Source organism: Stegostoma tigrinum, chromosome 12 (assembly GCF_030684315.1).
Source record: "Stegostoma tigrinum isolate sSteTig4 chromosome 12, sSteTig4.hap1, whole genome shotgun sequence".
Taxonomy (NCBI): Eukaryota; Metazoa; Chordata; class Chondrichthyes; order Orectolobiformes; family Stegostomatidae; genus Stegostoma; species Stegostoma tigrinum.
This window is the reverse complement of record NC_081365.1, coordinates 48,045,791-48,069,194: the sequence shown is the minus strand read 5'-3', so window position 1 is coordinate 48,069,194 and position 23,404 is coordinate 48,045,791. Positions and strand designations below refer to the sequence as shown.

The window sequence follows — 23,404 nt, the reverse complement described above, 5'->3', positions numbered from 1 at the left end:
ATGTCATGGATATTTAATCCAATACTTCAAATTGCAGCTATCCGATGCGATTCAAACAAAATGGTTTTGATTTCCAACAATAGCAGAATAATAATTCAAAGTGCAACATGCAATACATCTAAAAATGAAATGAATCTCCAGATAGAGCCTGTGCAACTTGCTGATGATGGGAATTATACTTGTGAAATTCTAGATCAAAGAGGAGTTCATAGATTAACCTTCTCATTAGCAGTAACAGGTAAGAAACTTTTAATGTTTAATATTGAAAATTAACATTCGTGGAAGGTGACTTTTTTTATTGGATGTAAACACATTGGTTTCCGTTTTTTTCAAATGGAATTCCTGGTCACTGTGAAGGCAATTTTACTGCTCCCCCATTACCCAGGACAGAGGGAAGTTGACACTGAGTGCTAAAAATTTTAAAAGTCCAGAGCACAACCCCAGGGTACTGTCGCATAGTACTTTCCGGTTTTATGAAAAGTCCTCAGAGAGTTTCAAGAATAAACATGAAGAACTCTGGTAAAGTCTTAGTAAAGTGTCCCTTGAAGTATCCTAATGTGCTTCAAATGTCCTATCAAACATCCAGCACAAGTGAAGAGGAAAGATATCATTGTTTTAAGTTGTGTTCAAAATGCCCTGCAAATACCAGTCCAGTCCTTATTAGCTGGTCACTGTCTTGTTTGATGAAGGCATTTGGATTTGCTAGTAACTAGAAAACGGTGCACTTTCCTTAATAAGCTCGAAAGCTGTTGAAATAGTAAACACCCGGCTAATGATTCTTTAGATGGTTTTAACTGCTGCAGGCTTCATCTTCTTTCCCAAGGTTATTCCTTTTGCTAAACATGAGCTAAACTGGTAGTTCAGATTGAGACTACAACTTGATTGCCTCTGAGGCTCTTCATGAGCAAATATTTCAGGGAAAAATCACTCCGGTATTTTCCAGTTTTACTTACAGCACCCACCTAGAAGTCATGTACTTGAAGTCGCTGACTTTCAATCTCAATATATGCTGGAATGTCAGAATTGAAATTTTACAAGTTGATATTCTGGACCAGAGCCATTGTTCGCTAAACAAAAAAACCTGAATGAATTGCAAATGTTGCAAATCTGAAACAAAAACTGAAATTGCTGGAAAAACACAGCAGGACTGGCAGCAAAGTGGGGAGAAAGCAGAGTTAATGTTTTGGGTTCAGTGATCATTCTTCAGAATGAAGCTGCCAGGCCTGCTGAGATTTTCCAAAAATTTCTGCTTTTGCTCCATAAAAATAGTTATTGCTTTTATGTGGAAAAAGATACACAGGTGAAGTAAGGATGATTTTCTGATATTAGAATAAAAGAGAGAATATTCTGAGGAATGGTCACCAGACCCAAAACAGTAACTCTGATTTTTTTCTTCGCAGATGCTGCTAGACCTGCTGAGCTTTTCCGGCAACTTCTGTTTATGTTCCTGGCATTTTAGCTGTACCTGACTTGAGACAATGCTCATTAAAACATCAAAACTACTACACAGGCTATGGATAAGTCTATAAAATGCGAGAATTCGTCAAACAGAAAGTACTCCCTGTCAATTTTCTTCCACCTTTAAGTGATCAAGTGCCACTCCTAATTTTCTGGCCACTTCAACATTTACTTGGAACTGCCCAAACACATTTCACTTTGATCATTTACATTATATGTTAGACTTAAACTGAAGTCTTAAAATTATTCTACCAAAATCAATTACTCTAATTTATATTTCTTTCTTTACTAACTTTTGAAAAATATAGAAGTGAAAAATATGTATTGCCATTTTGCTAAAACGAAATTAGTAGGAATCTATCAATGTTTAGTAAAGTTCTCAAAAACTTTTATTCATCCAAAATTTGGTGGATCAACAGCATTAATTGCTGCTGAGGAAATTTGAGAAAATCATTTGTAAAGTCAAATTGAAACTAAATCTATTTCATTAATTCAGTCATTACTTAGCTTAATATAGAACCATTAACAAATACGTTATACAGGAATGATTAATACCAAGCAAAGTTAGAGAATTTTTAGCAAGATTTAGATAAAACCCTAAATTGATAAAAATTTCCAAAACCTAGCAGCTATCATCACTAGCTGATTTCCGTATGTTTGTTTGAGCTTATGGAACAATGTCTTATTATGGTGACACTATTACAGTCTGTTTCAGTATTTAATGCATTTTTAAGAATTGACATAGAAACCAATTTATAATTCAAGTTGATGGGTCCATTTTTTAAAAGTCCAGAACATAAACACAATGCAAGTTTCAATTCAAGTATCATTCTGTCTTTTTCAGTTCCACCCGATATATCTTTCAGTATTGAAAACAAACTAGATGATACAATGGTGGTCATATGCACCGCATCAAATGGGAAACCAGCTGCAGAAATTACTTGGTATCCAAATAATTTAGGAAACTTCTCAATCGATATAACCCATCACAGTAACAGAACTACAACTGTACAAAGCAAGTATCACATTAATATCCTCCAATTCAGTGAGGAGATAAGCTGCATTGTGAGCCACCCAGCATTTGATGGGACAAAAAACTATACCATTCCTCGAAGCAGTCCAGCCCTACATGGTAAGCATATCTGAAATTATGTCAAGTGAAGGATGCCTGATGTTTGTAGAAAAACACAATTAAATAAAACTAAATATAAAATAACATATATCAGTCAAAAGTTAGAACATCTGAAGTAAAAGTAATAGTTTTATTCTGTACACTAGATTTTGGAGGGATTTGCTGAAGCATTTACAAGTAAAGGATTCATGGAAGTGAAATTGTTTATCCATGAATGATGCATTCTATTGCACTAAATTATTTGTGCTTCTTCATGTACTGCGATGAATATACAACTTTGCGCTATTCATATGCACCAAAGTTGCACCATAATTGAGTGGCCATGTCGAAAGTACAAAAAAGAAACCCTTAAGTGGTAAAATAGAAATTTGGAGTGATGTGGCCATGAAATATGTGTTATCAAAGCCAAACAGATTGTGCAGATGGCACAAATCAAGATCGGCTGCTATCAATAGACACTTCAGAGTCTATTTCAAAGTTTCACCTACCTACACACAGAAGTTGAAATGAAAGCAATATATGATGCTCAACCTGAAGCAAAGAGTCTTTCGTTAACCAGTTTTAAGTCAATAAATACTCAGATTTCATAGGCAAACTGTGTCAAGTTCCCCTCGGCTGTAGATCCAACTTTTGGACATCTACTAATGAAGCTGAATCTGTGAAATGGACCAGTTTTCTTTTTAACCAGAACTCCAAACATTAGTATCTGTTCTGAACATGGATGCCAGGATTTGGTCAGGCAATGAGGAGTACATCCTTAGTTTTTGGTCATTGGAAAAGAAATCAAGAGAATACAAAGGGCAAAGATCATTGACACATTAGCAAAATCAATTAGGTCAAAATCAAAAGCAGAAGGCGAACAGGTGAGCAAAATTGAGGCTGCTGGATAATAACAGCAATAAGTCATCAGCTCTTGTGGTGCAACAGTAGTGTCTCTATCTCTGAGCCAGGAGGCCTATGTTCAATTTCCACTTGCTTCAGAGCTGTGCAATTACATCAATAAACAGATTCTTGTTTCTAGGAAATACCTAAAAGCAACATTGATGCTAAAGTAATTAGTCGATGGAAAGTCAGAGTTGTGATAAACATCTGTTTTTCACACTTCAGGATGTATACTGTAGTATTTTTAAGAGTCGCTGCTGATTTTTTGATAATGCTGTAGAACAGAAGCAGCATTAGGCCATCTGTCCCATCAAGTCTGCTTCATCACTCAGCGAGGTCATGGTTGATCTAATAATCCTCAATGTCACTTCCCTGTATTTTCCTTGTGATCTTTGACTCCCTCATTGATTAAAAATCTGTCTATCTCAGCCTTAGCTGGACTTAAATGCACAGCCCTCTGTGGTAAGGATTCTACATAGTCGCTGTCCTTCTCACCTTTCCACAACCCCCTGTCAAGATTCCTCAGAATTTTACATAATTCAGTTAAGGTAAAGTCTCATTCTTCCAAGGTCTAATCAGTAGAGAGTTATGGACCATATCAACCTCCCTCAAATTTATTAAGAAGATAGCATTTTCTTGCTTTAAAGGCAATTCCAATCATTGTGTTCTGGCTGCCATTTGATTGATTGAACTACTAGTCTTGATGCAAAACACATTTCATTCATACACCAAAGTTAAAATACAACAAAAGAAAGAAGAAATTGTAATAATTTAAATGTGTAGCAAAACTTCACAAAATAATAGATTATTTAACAACCAAACAGTAATTATTCCAATATAGTAACATCCCATAAACAAAGACAAATTCAGTAAAGTAGTCTCAAATGCAATTCTCCAGCCTAGGAGGGAAAATAGCAAGAGGAAACTCCAAGAGAGAGTAGCAGGGAGAGATCTGCTGCAACTTCCAAACCTAATTTTAAGACTCTAGCAACAACAGCTACTGGAAAACCAAAAATAAAAATCCAGGCTCAGGAGGAACTTGACCCTTACCCAATGTGGCTGCTTCTATTGTTCCAACTTTAGAAAAAAAATACCAAAGCTACACAAGTTGTTTACCTTATTGCATTCAAATAGACAGTGTGGTACTTCTGTCTTAAAATCTCTGTTTAGAAAAACACCCAGGACCAAATACATCTCTTAAAGCCATGGCATTCATCACAACAGGCCCAACCTCTCCTCATAAGAAAATCCTTCCACATCCAGGATCAATCTAGTAAACCTTCTTTGGAATGCTTTGAGCATCAGTATATCTTTCCTTTTATAACGGAACCAAAACCTTTCACAATATTCAAGGCATTATCTAATTAGTGTCTTGTATAGTTTTAGCAAGATCTCCCTCTTTTATACCACATTCTCTTGGTTAAAAAAAAACACCATTTCATTTATGTACCAAGATCCCAAATGTCTCTGCAGCTTTCTCTGGTGTTTCTCCATTTAAATGATATTCAGCACCAGTATTCTTCCTTGCAAAGTGTATGAACTTACATATTCCCTCATTATATTCCATCTGTAAAGTTTTTTTTATCTACTCACTTAACTTGTTCATATCCCTCTGCTGACTTTTTGTGAAATCCTCACCATGTGTCTTCTGATCTATTTTTGCATCCTCTATAAACTTAACAATAGTATATTTACTTCTGATATCTATATCATTGACACATATTGTTAAATATTGTGGTAGCAGTGCATTCCTGTGACACTCCAATAGTTATAAGTTGCCATCCTTGAAATATTCCTCTTATACTAACACTCTGCCTTATATGAATTAGCCAACTCTCGACCCTTAGAAACATTCCTAGCTTGTAGTAAATTAATTAGTGCTTATGTTTTTTGCAGATTCACAATCAACTGCAAAGATTTTATTCAATTTATACGTCATTGCTGGTGTCCTGGTTGCTTTTCTGTGTCTCCTTGCAGTAGTACATTTTACACTCAGATACTTCGATCTCCAGGTAGAAACTGCATTCAGGTGAGCTCGTCAATTTTATAAAGTATTTTTATGATCATGTCAAGAAGGAATGAAAATAATTATTTCCAAACTTCAAATTCTATTTTTCCTCTTCTAATTAGCATAAACGTAATAAACATCATCCAATTGCTAGTAATGCTTATCTTGTCACTTGTTCTAAAGTTTTCCTGTAAATATGCCTCACCTATAAGTTTATAACATATTTCATGGTAAGTTGTTTGCTATACATTAAACAAATTTTAAAAAGTTATCACAAAGTCAAATGCAAATAAAATTCAATGTTGCCCATGTTACATTGTATTACAAATATTGATAGAACACAATCACTGCTGCCATGTTGTGCTTTGCTAACCTCTGTGATTCCTTCTACTGTGCCCATCCAATCCTTCATATGGATTCTTTATTCAAGGATGGGATTGTGTTAGCCTGACTGTCAGCTCTGGCATTTCATGGAATCTGCCATCTATGCCAATGTGTTTCAGCTGAGGGTTGTTTGATGTAGTTAACTGCCTCCAATCCTCTTTTGTCTATGCTTTGTCCAATAATCAGTGATAGAAGACACATCACCAAAGAATTTTGACAAAGAGACACTGTCTTAGTTGACAAAATGGTTTATTGTATGATAGCTATAAGCATTAATACATTCTCATCAGGCATAATTACCAAGTCTTTCAGGGGCTGGACTTAATCTGTTCAGCAGATCTGGCAGCATCCACGAAGAGAAATAAGAGTGAATTTTACAGGTCCGGTGACCCTTCCTCAGAACAGAGGAAGTGTCACTGCACCTGAAACATTAACTCTGATTTCCCTTCACAGACACTGCCAGATCTGCTGAGCTTTTCCAGCAACTTCTGTTTTTGTTTCTGATTTTCAGCACCTGTAGTTGTTACAGCTTTTATGCTGTACATAATACGTCTGCTCCCTCCAAATGCTTGCGTAAAACTCATTGCCATCACCCACAAGCTGTACATGGTATCAACAGAACAGGTAGATCTTAATTTGACTTGAACATTAATCCCTTCAGAACTATTACCTTACCTTAAACAACTACTCCCTCAAACATTTCCCAATAATTTCTAACCTCTTATATATTCAAATGTATAGTTTTTTTTAGATTTATCACTGCTCCATCTGCAATGGCATCACACCCCACACTCACACCAAGTTTCCATCTTTACAAATGCAGGAAATCTTGATGTTTCATAACATTTCCAGAATGTATTCTCTTCAAATATTGAAGGATGGTGTGTCTTCTGCCTGAAAACTTTTGACTTTTTTTCTGATCCCTGAGTCATTTCTCCACTGTAGAAACTTCTTCCATTGGATACTCTCTGTGGAGGATGTTGTCCCTTATGTATTATTGGTGGCCCATCACTTTATCTGGAGGATCAGTGCCTTACTGCTAGGCAAGTTTGCTTGGGGGAGGAAGGCCATCTTTCCTGCCAATAGATTTAAAGGATCTTGGGAGTACTTCTCCAGTGCTTTGAAGTGCCAGCTGTCTGTTTTCCATATCTCCAGAGGATATAGGATCACAGAGAATACTGCTAGTGAGTAAATTCTCAAGGTTGGGATCCTGACCTTCATGTACTCTTTTCTTCAGCGCATTGGAAGCAATGATGAATTTCTTTACCTATGTCTGCCTTTGTCATGGGGAGGTTTCCAAGGGATGGAAGATGGTCCTCATTTTCCGGCATCTTGGCAAATAGTACCTTCTAAGTATTCCCTAAATGGCAGCATATCTGCTATTGTATTCCAATAAATGTCCACAACTGGGGCGAAACTTCTTTAATGACACTGAGTTGCATGCTTGACCTGCTGTAATTTTTAGTACTGCTTGTGAACCATATCTCTGGGCAATTGAACTTGTAATCTTCGCATCCAGACGTGAGACTGCAACTAAGTGCTACTACTGATGTCCTGAGATGTGCCTGTAGTAGTTTACATCTCATGTGCTTCTGCAGAGGTGATATGTCTGGACATTTTTCACCCCAGAGTCTCTGTGATTAGCTATTTGAGGGTTTGTGTGTGCAGCAATTTTGTCTGCCAAAGCTACTTCAAGCATTTCAATCTCTGTGCCAATTCCCATCTGCAAAATGGATGCATTTACAATGTTAAAAGCTTACCCTGAGTATTCATGAGCAACTCAAAGCACCATCTTTGGTGAGATCAGTATTCGTCAGTTGGATAAGCACTTCTACACTTTTGACAACAAATGTGTCAAAGAAGTAAATCTAGGCTCCAGGCTGACATGCTGTCTCCATAGTAAGTGTCTGGGAAAAATGAACTTTCTTGTTGTTCTCCAATACCAGCAAAATAGAGATTCTGCTTACACCCTCTGGTTCTGTGGTATGAAAATGGAACAATTTAACAGTATTTGAAGATTACGATGATAGTGACAGGAATGTTTGCAAGCGATCTACTGCTATGAGGTAAAATAATTGATTAAAAGGAAGCCACTATACTTCTTAACCCATGCAAACCATACTTTTGCGCAGTAACTTATTGGTAATTTGCAATTTTCTTGTAAAAGTGAGATCACATCAAAGAACAGAATGATTCAATTGTAGTACAAGAGTGAAATAGACCAAAGCTACTGAAAGCTGTGTAATAACAGAAGCACTGTAAAGTAGAAAAATCTGTAGGCCTTAAAGGGAGCAAAATACTGAAGAAAGAAACCGAACCAGAAATGCTCAGAATGAAAATTGATTTGATATGAAAGTCAATTAAACCATTGGAAATGCTTTTTTTAAGTAAATATATTCGACTTGATATCTACTTCCTTATTATTGTACTTGCTGAGCCACCCATTTGTATTCTTACCTACATAAGCATGCATGTTACATCATCTTACTAAATTAAACTTTCACAATTTGTAAACACTATCCCAGTGCATTAACCCATTATGGAAAAATAAAAGACAATTGCCTTGGTGCTGCTGTTCCTGCTCCAGCGGCCATAACTTTTGTCAAAGTGAAATTGAAACCCGAGAACTTGTAAGGGGGGGTTTCTCCTGTAATTACGGCAAGTGACAGTAACAAACCAGGAACAGCACTAAAGTAATTTAAAGGAAATTATAGGCCTAAATAACCATTTTTATAATAGGAAAAGATACCTCTATCTGTTACAATGTATATCTCGGCTTATTTGTGGCGCCCACATTTATCTCTTCATTTTGGTTATTTGCGGATTTTGGATAGTGGTTGTTTCTTCTCTCAGTGAACCAGGCATGTGGCTCTGCCCTCCCTGTTATTAGATCCCTTCTGCCCCGCATAAGTAATCTGTGGCTGCACAACTTTGGATCTTATGCCATGGCATATCAGGTCTACCCACCCTGTTACTTGCCTGGCCACCAGCGAATTGATCTATTTATTCCCCCTTTAAGCTACTAGCAATGAGCTTAACACTTTGGGCCTTATGTCACCCCTTGACCCATGTGTGAACTGTGATCTCTGACTGTGTGAACCCTGGAACTCAAAGAAACTAATAGTCAATGATAGCTTCCCTGAGTTGAACCTTATGTTTATTTGTCCGTATTGATGATTGTCACGCAGGGTTTCTTGTCACGAGGCCAAATGAATTCTGTCTCATTGAACTAACTATTCCACATTGACGACATCCCTTTCACCCAATTCAGGTCTTATTCTGTCATGCAACAATCCTGAGGGCACTTGGTACTCACTGGATATCCATCAAAAGACATCCCCAACAGCCTTAGTGTATGTGTCATCTTTGAAAGGGCACTGTGCACCTGGACAATTATTGGCAATCCAGCCTTTCCTCTCACTGGCAATGTAATGGGACAGCAGTTACAAAGCCACCCTGCTCACAGGACATAGCTGGCATGGCTGACACTGCTTCACACATACAACCCTATTGCCTCAACCTCGTCTCTGTTTAACCACCATGCAATGCATCCTATCTGTTCTGACCTACATCTCATCTAAGCACCCACTATAAGTCACCACTACTCTGTTCCTGATGCCCACTGGAGACCCACATCTTGTCATTGTTCAACAGAGGAACATCATATATTGGCAAGCAGTCTGACATTCCAATGACATTACAAGGTGTGGAGCTGGATGAACACTGCAGGGCAAGCAGCATCAGAGGAGCAGGAAGGCTGACGTTTTGGGCCTAGACTCTTTTTCCACTTAGCCGAAAGGATTTCTGAAGAAGTGTCTAGGCCCGAAACACCAGCCTTCCTGATCCTCTGATGCTGCTTGGCCTGCTGTGTTCATCCAGCTCTACACCTTGTTATCTCAGATTCTGCAGCATCTGCAGTTCCTACTATCCCTGACATTCCAATGATGAGCTTTTATTTATAGCCAACACAAGCAAATACAAACAAAATGAGTTAAGTCTGCATTTCACTTCCACAATGTCAATCAAATGCTGGCACCATGGCCAATGACTACATTACGCGATAGTCTGCCACATGCAACACTCATACATTGGATGTGTATCAGGTCCTGTCTGCCTTGTAATGTGTGGCCCAGTTGAAATCTGTTGTGCACAAGGAGTGCTATTTCTCCCCAATAGCCTCGTCTTCCACCCCCTCTTCCTCCTCCTCCTTAGAAAATTGCTACCATTGCCCCTTTTCCTCTGCATCCAACACATTGCCTTGTTGGCTGTTCCATTTGTGGAGCTCTTGCCTCTATTGTCCTCCCAAGGGACCAGTCTTGTAAGGTTCTGGGACACTCAAATGCACCGTTACACGAGAGTGAAATCTCAGGATGTAGAAGTCATGGCAACTTCCAGGGTATCAGACACAGAGCTCCTGGAAGTGGAAATGGTGATCACAGATCAGCTGGAGAGTACAGGAAGATATCCCCTTGCTGTTGGGATGAATACCACACCTTAGTGACATAGCCCTCTCAGCAGTAGGTATTTGCAGTCAATGGCATCCTTAATCTTGGGCCATACTCCAGAATCCAACATCTCAGGTTTCAGCACTAACCTTATCATGGAGGAACGAAATGAACCTTTGTGACCTTGCACAGATACATAGTCACTGCCCATGATGCATTTGTGGGTGCACAACTGAGTGATCTCACACAGGACACCCATTAATTCCTGGAAGAAGCCAATTGTATCAAGGTTCAAAGCAACCACTACTTTCACATCCACTGGGAGAGGATAGTCCCCCACTCCTACAGCCCACAGCCTCACTCCAGCAACCAGATATTGTTCCATCAGTGTCCTAGGACATATTGAGCATGCATCAACGCCATGCCTTGTTCACACTTGGAAATAGAATCAGGATCAAAACTGTCAGGTCCGCTTGTGGCTCTAATAAATCCTGAGGAGCACTGCAACTGTGGCCTCTCCCTGAACTGGGTCCTCCTGCATTTGTCTTGGCCTTCTTTGGAAGGGAGCCACAGAAGGCCAACATCTCACCAGCGCAGGGCATGTTAGTCTTGCTAACAATGACCATTCTTGAGAACGTAAAGCGAAACACAGGTTCTTATCTCTGGAAACTGTCAGTGATGGGGCATCCAGCAACTCTAAGCTCCAAACAGTGAGATATTCAGACCCTGTTAGTGGGAGCTATGTCTCCATCATTCAATCACCTCCTTGGTGAAGGTGCTGTGCTGGCTGAGCAACCAACACATTGTACCAAAACACAATGCCTGCTTCAACCCCTTCCCACTTCAACCATGAAACTTATCATTGCATTCAGTAAACTCCATTGTTACACTCCATTGTATATGAAAAATGATAAAGTGAAGGTCTCCATCTCCCAGAGTACTCCTGTAAGTTTCACAAGTGATAGCACAGAATGAGAATCCTTTCCAATCAGATGAATATCGATGGGCTATCTAGATGTGTGGTCTTAATGGATTAAGTGTTTTAAGTCTCCTTTTACCAGAACTATTGTCATTCAAGTCTGTTTATTTTTCTTCATTTATCTTTATTGTCAGCAAATATACTATAATGACCATAATCACCATAAACAGTAAACAATATAAAATGTATAAAATCTAAAATGTGTAGTTTCCAACATGATTCACAATTTCTCTTTCTACAGAAATTGCTGCGCCTCCAGGTCCAGTCAGGTAAGAGTCATTTCTTAACTGTTTACAGTCTAAAAATACTTAGCAATTGTGATCATTTTCTTCCACTTTATTTCCATATTCACATCTCTTGGTAGCAGCTTGTCAATGTTTTCATAAGACTTCTGCCAGAACTTTGGCAAAGCCAAAAAGGCTCTGTCCCTTTAGTCAAGGTCATGCCAGAGCTCAGGCTGCATCAAACCTTCAAACCCAGCACCCATCATTTTTCTTGAGGAGAATGAGAATGGAAGCATGTTATACTTTGCATCTCTATGGTTAGCAGTGCCTCTGCACAATGTCTTCAAACAGATCCAGTTTTCATTGCTGGGATTTCAAAAATCTGCCATGAGTATATAGAATGTTTGAGGAAAATCATTTAAAGTAAGATACACTTTTGGAAAGGAAATGCAAGGTGCCCCTTCAGGAGAGGTCAGGGACCCCATAGGAATCATTAGAAGGAGAAAGGAATGTGTGCAAAAAAATTAATATTCTCTATGGAACTGTCAAACTGTCAAGGCATATAATTCCCAATACCCTTTAACTTTATTGCAGAAAAGATCTAGACTGCAACTGAAAATAAGAAACACTTGCTGTTTCACAAACAAGAACAGAAATTGCTGGAAAAGCTCAGTGGATCTGGCAGCATCTATGTAAAGGAATCAGAGTCAACGTTACAGATCAAGTGACCCTTCCTCAGAACTTATGGTAGCTCGGCAAATGAAGATAGGATAGAGAGAGGGGTAAGGAGTAAATGATAGGTAGGGATAGAACCCAAAGAGAGAGAAGAACAGTTGGACAAAGGAATGGATAATGATCTGGCTAGGAGGGTGAATAGCTGTTAATGGGGGATTGTTAATGGCTAAAAGTGGGTTGTGTGTAATAGCAGACTATGTGATAACAAGGCCTGGTGGTGGATGGGGATGGTTCAGACCTTTGTTCTAGGAAGAAGCAGAAAGCCCTGAAGCCAACTGATGGGGGATGCTTGTGTAAACGGATGCTGTTTCACAGTTTTCTGGCCTGAGCCTGGGAGTTATCACAATAGTATAAATGTGATTTGACTACTCCAGTTTATTGTATCACCATCAAGGTGACAATATGGAGTGGTGCTGTCAGATCACAGTTTCATGAACAATGAGCTGGGTTTGATACGACACCATGAATACAAACGTTTGTTTTCATAACAGACTATGTAACTTTAGGAATTGAAATGTTATAAATGGGAATTCTTCTAAAAATATAGTGAGATTTACAATAGTCACTTATAATTTTATTTTCATAAATCTCCTCAGGTCTGCCCATAGTGAATATCCATGATCGGTCCAAGGGCAAAATGCAGGGGGCATGATTTGGCATGAATTAGCACGTGGTATGGTGACTACAAACGGTCTTGAGGATTGAGTACAGGACCATGCGTTGGCACTGAGAGTGCGAGGAGCAATTGGAGTTGGCATGTTGTCTTGAGATGGATACAGCATGAAATTGCTTTTTGTTTAACTGTTGGCATTGTAACTGACACATTGTTCCAGAGGACCCAGACAAGCCTTTTAAATAAGTGATAATGGGAACTGCAGATGCTGGAGAATCCAAGATACCAAAGTGTGGAGCTGGATGAACACAGCAGGCCAAGCAGCATCTCAGGAGCACAAAAGCTGACGTTTCGGGCCTAGACCCTTCATCAGAGAGGGGGATGGGGAGAGGGAACTGGAATAAATACGGAGAGGGGGGAGGCGGACCGAAGATGGAGAAAAAAGATAGGCAGAGAGGAGAATATAGGTGAGGAGGTAGGAAGGGGATAGGTCAGTCCAGGGAAGACGGACAGGTCAAGAAGGTGGGATGAGGTGGTAGGTAGGAAATGGAGGTGCGGCTTAAGGTGGGAGGAAGGGATGGGTGAGAGGAAGAACAGGTTCGGGAAGCAGAGACAGACTGGGCTGGTTTTGGGATGCAGTGGAGGGAGGGGACGAGCTGGGCTGGTTATGTGATGCAGTGGGGGGAGGGGAAGAACTGGGCTGGTTTTGGGATGCAGTGGGGGAAGGGGAGATTTTGAAGCTGGTGAAGTCCACATTGATACCATTGGGCTGCAGGGTTCCCAAGCGGAATATGAGTTGCTGTTCTTGCAACCTTCGGGTGGCATCATTGTGGCGCTGCAGGAGGCCTATGATGGGCATGTTGTCTGAGGAGTGGGAGGGGGAGTTAAAATGGTTCGCGACTGGGAGGTGCAGTTGTTTGTTGGGAACTGAGCGGAGGTGTTCTGCAAAGCGGTCCCCAAGCCTCCGCTTGGTTTCCCCAATGTAGAGGAAGCCACACTGGGTGCAATGGCAGATGTGCAGGTGAACATCTGCTTGATATGGAAGGTAATCTTGGGGCCTGGGATTGGGGTGAGGGAGAAGGGCAAGTGTAGCACTTCCTGCAGTTGCAGGGCAATGTGCCGGGTGAGGTGGGGTTGGAGGGGAGTGTGGAGCAGACAAGGGAGTCGCGGAGAGAGTGGTCTCTCCGGAAGGCACACAAGGGTGGGGATGGAAAAATAGCTTGGGTGGTGGGGTCGGATTGTAGATGGTGGAAGTGTCGGAGGATGATACGTTGTATCCGGAGGTTGGTGAGGTGGTATGTGAGAATGAGGGGGATCCTCTGGGGGCGGCTGTGGCGGGGGTGGGGTGCGAGAGATGTGTTGCGGGAAATGCGGGAGACGCGGTCAAGCGCGTTCTCGACCACTGCGGGGGGAAAGTTGCGGTCCTTGAAGAATGTGGACAAGCCTTTTAAATAACATGCCTTCACAGCCACAACAGACCCAATATCATTACAACCTGGAAACAAATGAGAACACTATTTTCAATTTTGCTCATTGCAACATTACGCCTCAAACCCATGGTTTAGAGCTAGTTTACAGGATGAAAAGTAAACTATTCTGTCTATATAACCTCCATTCCAGAACCAAAATCGTTCTGACTTTTGTCATTGAGCTGTAGCATACAGCTGACACTGGCGTGTGTGCGCATTCAGAGAGTAAGCTCTGAACAGTCAATGATGCATTCAAAGAGATGTTTGATATAATGGGCCATGGGCTAAATATCCAGACTTTTCCCCAGGGCAGGATTGACTGCCAAGAGGGGTCGTGGTTTTAAAGTGTTAGGAGAAAGGTATAGAGGAGACATCAGATGGAGGTTCTTCACCCAGAGAGTTGTGAGCGCATGGAATACTTTGCCAGTGGTAGTCGTGGAAGCGGAGTCATTAGTAACATATAAGCGACTGCTGGACATGCACATGGACAGCAGTGAATTGAGGGGAATGTAGGTTGGGTTATTTTATTTTTGGATTAGGATTAATCCACGGCACAACATGGTGGGCCGAAGGGCCTGTACTGTGCTGTACTTTTCTATGTTCTATGTTCTAAAACCAATTTCCTCTACCAGTTTGCTCACCCCACACAACACTGACCTTAGCTATGAAGGTGTATGATGAGCTGCTGGAGAATGTGGATTATTTCTCATACATTGAGAGGTTCCTCTTGGTGAGGGCACTTATTATTGATGATGAAATTCAACATTACCTCCTACACACCAGTTCAGCCTTCGGTCAGAGAGTTTGTTGCCAAAAACCTCAAAACTCATGGTCTGCAGGGCCACACCATATGTGGCAGGTTCTTGGAGAAATTATCACCAGTGATGTCTCCACAAAATCCTACAGGAGAGGTAGTTTAATATCAATGTCCACTCTCAGAGCAATATCCCAGCAGCAAGGAACTAGTTATCTGTAATCAGCTCTGTTGGGTAGCCACATAATCCACAGGCCTGACACAAGACTCCCAAAACAAGCTCTCTATTAGAAGCTTTGTCACTGCAAGTGGATACCAATAGGGCTGAGGGAGTGTCCTCAAAGCCTCCCTGAAAAAATCCAAACAAACGCATGAGAATTTCTTGCCCAAGACTATCTAAACTGGAGAAGAAACATCCACAAAGATGGAAACCTTTTTGAGTACCTCAGACGGAGGTCAAGTGCAAAGAGAGGATGGAGGGTATGAAAACCCAAACATCCCACCCACCCACTCCAGAAAACATGACCTTCCCATCTGTAGAAGGGCTTGTGAATCCATCACTAATTATTCAGTCACCTCAGGAACCATAACACTGGAGTGGAAGAAAAACATCCTCTTTCCTGAGGGGTTGTTTAAGAAGGAAGAGAAGACAGTAGTCTCTGATTCTGACCTCCTCATGTAACCACAGTATTTAAATGGTCATTCTAGTTAATGTCCTGGTCTATGGTAACCCCGGGATGCTGAAGGTGGGGATTTAGCAGTGATAATGCCATTGAATAACAAGGTCAGGTAGTTAGGTTCTCTCATGCTCAAAGTTTTCTGCAATGAATGATGGCCCAGCTTGCAATGCCCATATCACATGAAAGAACTAACACAAAACCTATTGCCTCACATTTGTGTGGCACAAATATTTCTTGCCATTTACAAGTCCAAGTCTGAATTTTGTCCAGGTCTTATAAGGAGACGCAGATATCTTGGTTATCTGAGGAGTTATGAATTGTACTGAATCCTGCACAGCAAGCAGGGGACATCCCAATTCATATGCAAACAATGAAATAGGAGCAGAAATAGACCAACTGTTTCCTTGAGCCTTTACTGTTACTCAACATGACCACTGCTATCTGTGTTTTGCATTCTGCACGCTCACCTAACCCCAATTACCAATTCCCTTACATGACAAAAAGCTAGCATGGATTAAATGACCCTCCTTCCGTTGCTCTCTGAGATAGAAAGTTCCAGAGTCGAACACAACTGAGAGAAAAAAGATAATCTTCATGTCTATCCTAAAAGATCCACTCATAATTTTAAAACAGAGTGCCTTAGTTCTGAACTCAGCCAGATTTTTTCCATATCTGCCTTTTCACGACCATTCAGGATCTTCCCCTTACACACTTAATCATTTCAGTCAGCTCACACGTCACTCTTCTAAACTTTAATGGAATCGAGTCCAGCCTGACCAATGTATCCTCATAAAACAACCCACGTCCCAGATTTCAACACAGTAAACTGTGTCTGAAATGCCTGAAATGCATTCACACCCTTCCAGGATACAAGATGTGGCTTCACCAATACCCTGTGCAAGCAAAGTGTAACATACTTACTTTTGTGTTCAATATCTCTCACAGTGAAGGATTGTATCCCTTAGGCCTTCTTGATTATGTGCTCTGCCTGAAAATTAACTTTTTGTGACCAATGCACTGGAACAGCTAAATCCTTCTGTACCTCTGAAGTTTGCCATTGTTCTGTGTTTATGTAATACTCTGTTTTTCTTATATTCTGCCAAAATGAACTTCAAACTTTCCCTCATTATACACCATCTGACAGTCTTTTGCCTACTCACTCAACTGATCAAATTGTTCTACAAATTTCTCATGTCTTCCTGACAACATATTTTTACATAGCTTTATGCCATTTGTTCCTCTCATCTAAATCTTTAAGAAGCTGTAAAAAATTAAGGCCCCAGCACAGTCCCTGTTGGATTCCACCCATCACATCTTGCCAACGAGACAAGGACCTACCTATACGTAATTTCTTTGTTTCTTGTTTGTCAGCCAATATTCTATCCAGGCTAATATATTACCTGCACAACCGCACATTCCATCATGACCTTTGATATGGCACTTTATCAAGCACCTCTGGAAATCCAAGTACAGTGTGTTTACATGCTCCCCTTTATTTGGAAAACATGCTACTTTCTCAAAAAGTCCAATAATTTGGTTAAACATGATTTCCCTTTCACAAAACCATAGTGACCCTTCTTGATTACCCTGAGTATTTCTAAGTGCACAGCTAAAATCTCTTTAACGATCAATTCTAACACCAACTCTACAAGAGATGTTAAGCTAACTGCCTATCGTTTCCGATTTTCTGCTGTATTCTAATGGAATTTACCGAATTTAGAAAATTAACAGTAACACATCTAATACCTCATAAATAACGTGTTTTAAGACTCTAGGATAAAATCAATTTGGACCCAAAGACATCTCAGCTCACAACTTATCAGTGCACTCAGTATCACTTCCCTGGTGATAGCATTTAACTAAGTTTTTTCTCTACTCACTTCCTGGTTTACAGCTACTGCTGACATGTTTTTTGTACAGTCTGCAGTGAGGATAAAACTAAAATATTTGCACATTTCACTACCAATTCCTTAGTATCTGCCATTAACTCCCCGTTTTCACTCTAATGTTACTTACTTCTTTTCTAAGTGCCTACGGAAAATGTTGCTGTTTATTTTTTCATGTTTAGTTATCCTTATCTTATACTCTAACTCTTTCATTCCGATTATTCTACTAGTCATCATCTGCCAATCTTTATATGCTGATCAAACATTTGACCCGTCTATCAATTTTAAGGCCATAAGACCAGAAGACATCGGAGTGGAAGTAAAGCCATGCAGCCCATCGAGTCCATCCTGTCATTTAGTCATGGCTGATGGGCATTTCAACTCCACTTCCCTGCCCTCTCCCCATAGCCCTTAATTCCTTGCAAAATCAAGAATTTATCAATCTCTGTCTTGAAGACATTTAACGTCCCAGCCTCCACTGCGCTCCGTGGCAATGAATTCCATAGGCCCTCCACTCTCTGGCTAAAGAAATGTCTCCTTATTTCTGTTTTAAAATTGCCCCCTCTAATTCTAAGGCTGTGCCCACGGGTCCTAGTCTCCCTGCCTAATGGAAACAACTTCCCAGTGTCCACCCTTTCTAAGCCATGCATTATTTTGTATGTTTCTATTAGATCTTCCCTCAACCTTCTAAACTCTAATGAATAAAATCCCAGGATCCTCAGCCGTTCATCGTACGTTAAACCTACCATTCCAGGGATCATCCGTGTGAATCTCCGCTGGACACACTCCACTACCAGTATGTCCTTCCTGAAGTGTGGGGAGTTTTGAGCAGTTATATGCTTTTTACCTTTAGTTTAATGTTTTCGACGACTTCATTAGTTAACCATGGGATAGTGAGTCCTCCCCTTAGAAATTTTCTTTTGTTAGTGAGATGGCTGATGATGAAGCAGCTGAAGATTTTTCGGCCCCACATAAATATCCCTAGGAATTCCCTCTGTGATATCCTGGGGCCAAGATGTTTGGCTTCCAACTACTGTAGCCACCTTCCTTTGTGCTATTTATAGTCTCAAACAGTGGGTCAAATGCTCATCATCCCAGGAATACAACTCTTAGATTTATGTTTGGTCCAAGTCTGCAATGAGTTCTGAAGCTAACTGGCCATGATAGAATCCAAACTGAGCAGCAGCAGGCATATTATTATTGATTATATTCATTGATGGCACTGTCAACTGCAACTTCCATCAGTTTGTTGTTGGTTATAGGTAGATTGGACTATCATTGGTCAGATTAGATTCATCTTGCCTTTTGAGGGCAGGATATACACAGGCAATGTTTCAAATCGCTCTATTTGTGTGCAGCCTCCATGGTTTAGTATGTATGTAATCTTGGTAGGGTCATTAGGTTGACACCACATTTTCCTGTTTGACTTGTGCTTGGTTCTCTAGCTTCATTTCTTGTTCATGCATTTCAGAAGCTAGTCAATTATCAATCTAATTGGTGGGTGTCTGGAGCCGTATAATAGGCAAGCCTATGTAAGAAGTGTAAGCTTCCTCTCCTACATTTCTTGGGATTTTACAACAATTCAGTTGTTTCATGGTTTGCCATAACTGATGCCAGGATACAGATGCTTGAGTAAGGACAGTGGAATCAAAGGAAACTCTTCAGAAATAACAGAATCTATGAGAAATGTATCAGGCACATCAATAGGAAAGTGAAATTAATTGTAGTAAAGGAAGGAAGGCTATCATGTGTAAACAGTACTACAAGAATTGAAGGTGAATTTGAAAGAGTCACAGGAGCCATAGAGCAGACTAATTGCTAGAAACCTTCAATCAAAGCATAGCCATAATCAGGAAGGTGGTGTAATGTTTGATAACATGGTCAAACATTTAACATAAGTTAGAGAGGGTTAAACTATACATATTCTGGCTAACAATGCCTTGTGTACTGTGTCCAATTCTGATTCTTGAAGCACAAAGGAAAACTTACAAACAGAGATGAAGCCAGATAGTGATCAGAGATAATGGGAACTGCAGATGCTGGAGAATCCAAGATAACAAAGTGTGGGGCCGGATGAACACAGCAGGCCAAGCAATGATGCTGTTTGGCCTGCTGTGTTCATCCAGCCCCACACTTTGTTATCTTGAAACCAGATAGTGACTCCTTCAATACTGGTGTATGAGTTATGAAAGAAACTTAGGTCCTAAAGCCTTGAAAGAAGCTAAAAGGTGATTTTATAGAGATTTTTCTGGGAAGGTTGAAACAATTCTAAACCAATAGTTTGCTGCCATTTGTTGCTGTCTAAAATAGCCTTCATTCATATGTTCCATTATCAAAGAAAGCATTTTATATCTACAGGCGCTTTATGAGTAGTTGGAGTTTTGAATGGATTACCCGATAGAGGGACCAATATAGATTTTATTGCAGACTTCAAAAGGGAATTGGAGGAACACATGAAGAAAAACATTCCAGAACCAAAACAGACCCAATGGACTGAATGATTTCCTTCAGTTCTTTATGGTACTTCCTTATTACACTTTATGCTAAATGGAAGTGGCCTCCCAGTGCCAGCTGTCAGGGAGAAGGTGTTAATACAGCAAGAGGGGGCTGTAACCAGAGCTGGCAACCTCACAAACCCCAGTCAGTTCTCTTCTTCAGGGCTCTACATTTTGATTTTTAAAATTTGTTTTGTCCTTTGTGCTCTAGGCCCCTGCTCTCCTGAGAGTGGTCGTCACTGCTGAGAATGTTAATTTGCCACTCTTCTGATTGACCAGAACTTCTTGGGATTGTTCCATCTCCCTTAATTGGGTGACAGCTCTAATGGCAGCTATTCAATTGGCTGCTGCCTGTAAGATTTAGAAGGATGTCCCATTAGCTGCCTGCACACACCTGTAACACATGTTTGCTTTCAACATTAGGGCCTTCACCAAACAAAAAATTCCTGGCCTATGACCATATGGTTTCCACTATAGGGTTATTAATTTTAAACATCCAGTATAAACATGTTGTTGTCTGTTTGTTTTCAGGACATATCTCAATCAAATGGACCTTTTATACAAATGGAGAATTTCATTTATGATTCATTTCAACCACAAAAACTGAGGTAACCACGGCAGCAACCTTCTGAAAAGCATTACAATTTTTGTGGAAATTCATGAGATTACATTAATGTACTTTTTAATACCGTTATGGCTACCATTGCTTTGAGCTCTTAGAGATGAAGGTGTTCAGAGAGTTTCAAAATTAATCAAAAATATACAAAAATGGCAACAATTCCAAACTGTTCTGCTGCACTACGTGCTGGTATATGTCATATACCAGCATTGTTTACCTACATAGTAGCTCGAAGTCAACTAGCTACCACCATCGACAAATAGAAGGCGATCTCTGCTAAAAGTCATCATCGCAATCACCATCACCATCTATTACAAGCCGTAATCAGTAGCAACCATGTAGTTAGCCATCACCTGAATGCCAGCAAAAAAATATCAAAAAGCCCATGACCAGACTCGCCACCAGCAGCAGGAAGCCAGCAAATACAAGACAACTAATCATGCAACCAGAAACCTACTATCACTGGTGGGAGCCACCAATTCTTTGCCAATCACTAGAAGGCAACCAGTGAACCAATATGAGCTTGCATCAGCTTGGCTTCTAGCTCCATTGGTTACAAGACCATGCATACTGGGATCTTTGGAAAATTCAGCAAAGGAAAACTGATGGCAATTTGCCAAGCTTTACTCTTCTCTCAATCTGAGAGCATCGCTGGATATAAAGGTTGCTGCCTCCATAGCAGGGAAAAAAATTGTGCCATGTCAGTGAATAAAGCCGGAAACAGATTAAAGTTTTGACATTCAGGATAGTTGAAAATTTATCCTAGAAATAACTCCAATATTTTATATCTTACTCCAAATTTGCCATTAACTAGTCTTTTACATATAGCTTGTAATGACTGCAAAATACTTGTAAAGCAAGTGAGAAAACAACAGTAACCAACAAATAAGTAACTGTCTTTTTCAGCTAGTAGAGTAGTTTTTATCATTGCTCACATTGACTGAGAGCATCCTACACAGACAGGAGATGACGCAGCTGATACAACAGAGATAATGGTTTGGGATAGTGCAGAAGTGCTAGTTTCTCAAGTTAAAAACACAAGGGAACATAAAGAAGGTGAGTGGGTTAGAATTATAGGTAGTGAGAATATACTTCTTCACTCCCAAAAGACTGGTGTACTCTTTTCAACAAAAATTAAAATAGGACACCCTTCATAAACATGTGTATTATTCCCAATGCACATATATTTTATGACCGCCCCCAGGGGTAAAGCTGATTTTTTGTCAATCACTCAGCAACAGCATATTTCAATGTTCACTACACTCACTCTTGATCATCACATTTCTATGAGTATTTGTACTGGGGCCATTGAGATTATAAATCCATTTCAATGCAACAATTTCTACCAGAGGATTTGGGACCTGTGTCATCAGTACAAATATTTATGCAACTCAACTAAATAATTCTTACTTATGCATGCAGAGCCTACTCCCAGGAGGTAAAGTAGCATATTTAATTCACTGTAAAACCTCTTGGTGAAGTGAAAAGATGGAAAACAAGATTGGATGCAGAAACAGAAAATAAAGAAGAGCTATTTTCATTTTGTTAACGCCTTGATAATTAAAACTGGGAAGTACGAAACTCTACTCTGGTAAAAATGACTTTTTTAAATGTCAAATATTTATTTGGCAGGAATTAAGACTTATGCAGCACGAAAGTCCCCTTACACTACAAAGTACAAACAGAATCTTTAATCTAGTAACTTTAATGGATATATAGGAATAGGAATAATAAACTTTTCACGTTCTATCCATTTCAATTGTAAGTCCCTGGTTGAAACATTAGTGAAGGGGAACATCTGGAAAACCATTGAAACTCAGACAGCAGCCTCTGATTTCTGTGTTTAACTGTACTTGTGCTATTTGATTACTCTTTCATGAAGGGCGGTCTGATAGCCGGTACATGTTTCATAAAAATAATCATTTTAGTAGCTTCCACTGATTAATTGTACTGCCCTCTGCTGTATCTTGTGGATTTTGCAGTTGAAATTGAGCAAGGGTCAGAATTTTTATATTGTGCCCTTTCATTGGCATTCCGTCACATAAATACATAAGCAAGATGATCTTTGAGCCAAAGCAATAGTTGCTTTTAAACAGTTAAAATAACCTGTATTAATTAAATTCAATTTGAAAGGGAAGCTGCAGATATCATTAAATGACAAATCAGAACTTCTATGTGATATAACAATTTGATTTTTCTGCTTCAAACAAACCAATTGTGATCTGACTAATTTTATGTTGGATATTTTCTGGCCTTCGTCTCTTATGATGATGAATAGATTGTTGATAACTTTACTTTTAAATTGCGTTTTTTTGATAAGTTAGACAAAAGTCCTAAGGATAGATGAAGCAAATAAGGAAGGATCTATGAATGTGCAGCAATTAAATTATTAGTGCTTAGAAATGAATTTGTATTATTACTTGATTACAATTTAAAGATCAAGATTATCTATTATTGATAGCCTTTTCATAATTCATAGGAATAGTGTTGATTTCCCTAATTAGTGCCATTTACTGTCATGTCATCTATTGTTGACCCATGGAATTTGGTTCTCAATTAATTTTGTTTTTGTTTAAGGATTATTCAAACATACTGCAATGAATAAAAACTACTTTTCTGTGCATATTACAGTAAGTCCTCA

The 23,404-nt window shown here is 39.7% G+C and overlaps 1 protein-coding gene across 1 annotated transcript; it reads left to right on the top strand.

Annotated features, from left to right (window-relative positions):
• On the top strand, positions 1-22,850 carry LOC125457298 (cell surface glycoprotein CD200 receptor 2-like). Its single transcript, XM_048541325.2, has 5 exons — positions 1-238; positions 2,303-2,590; positions 5,369-5,501; positions 11,530-11,557; positions 20,676-22,850. The coding sequence occupies exons 1-5, from the start codon at positions 1-3 to the stop codon at positions 20,754-20,756; spliced, it is 768 nt and encodes a 255-aa protein (XP_048397282.2). The 3' UTR covers positions 20,757-22,850.
• The last annotated feature ends 554 nt before the right edge of the window (positions 22,851-23,404 follow it).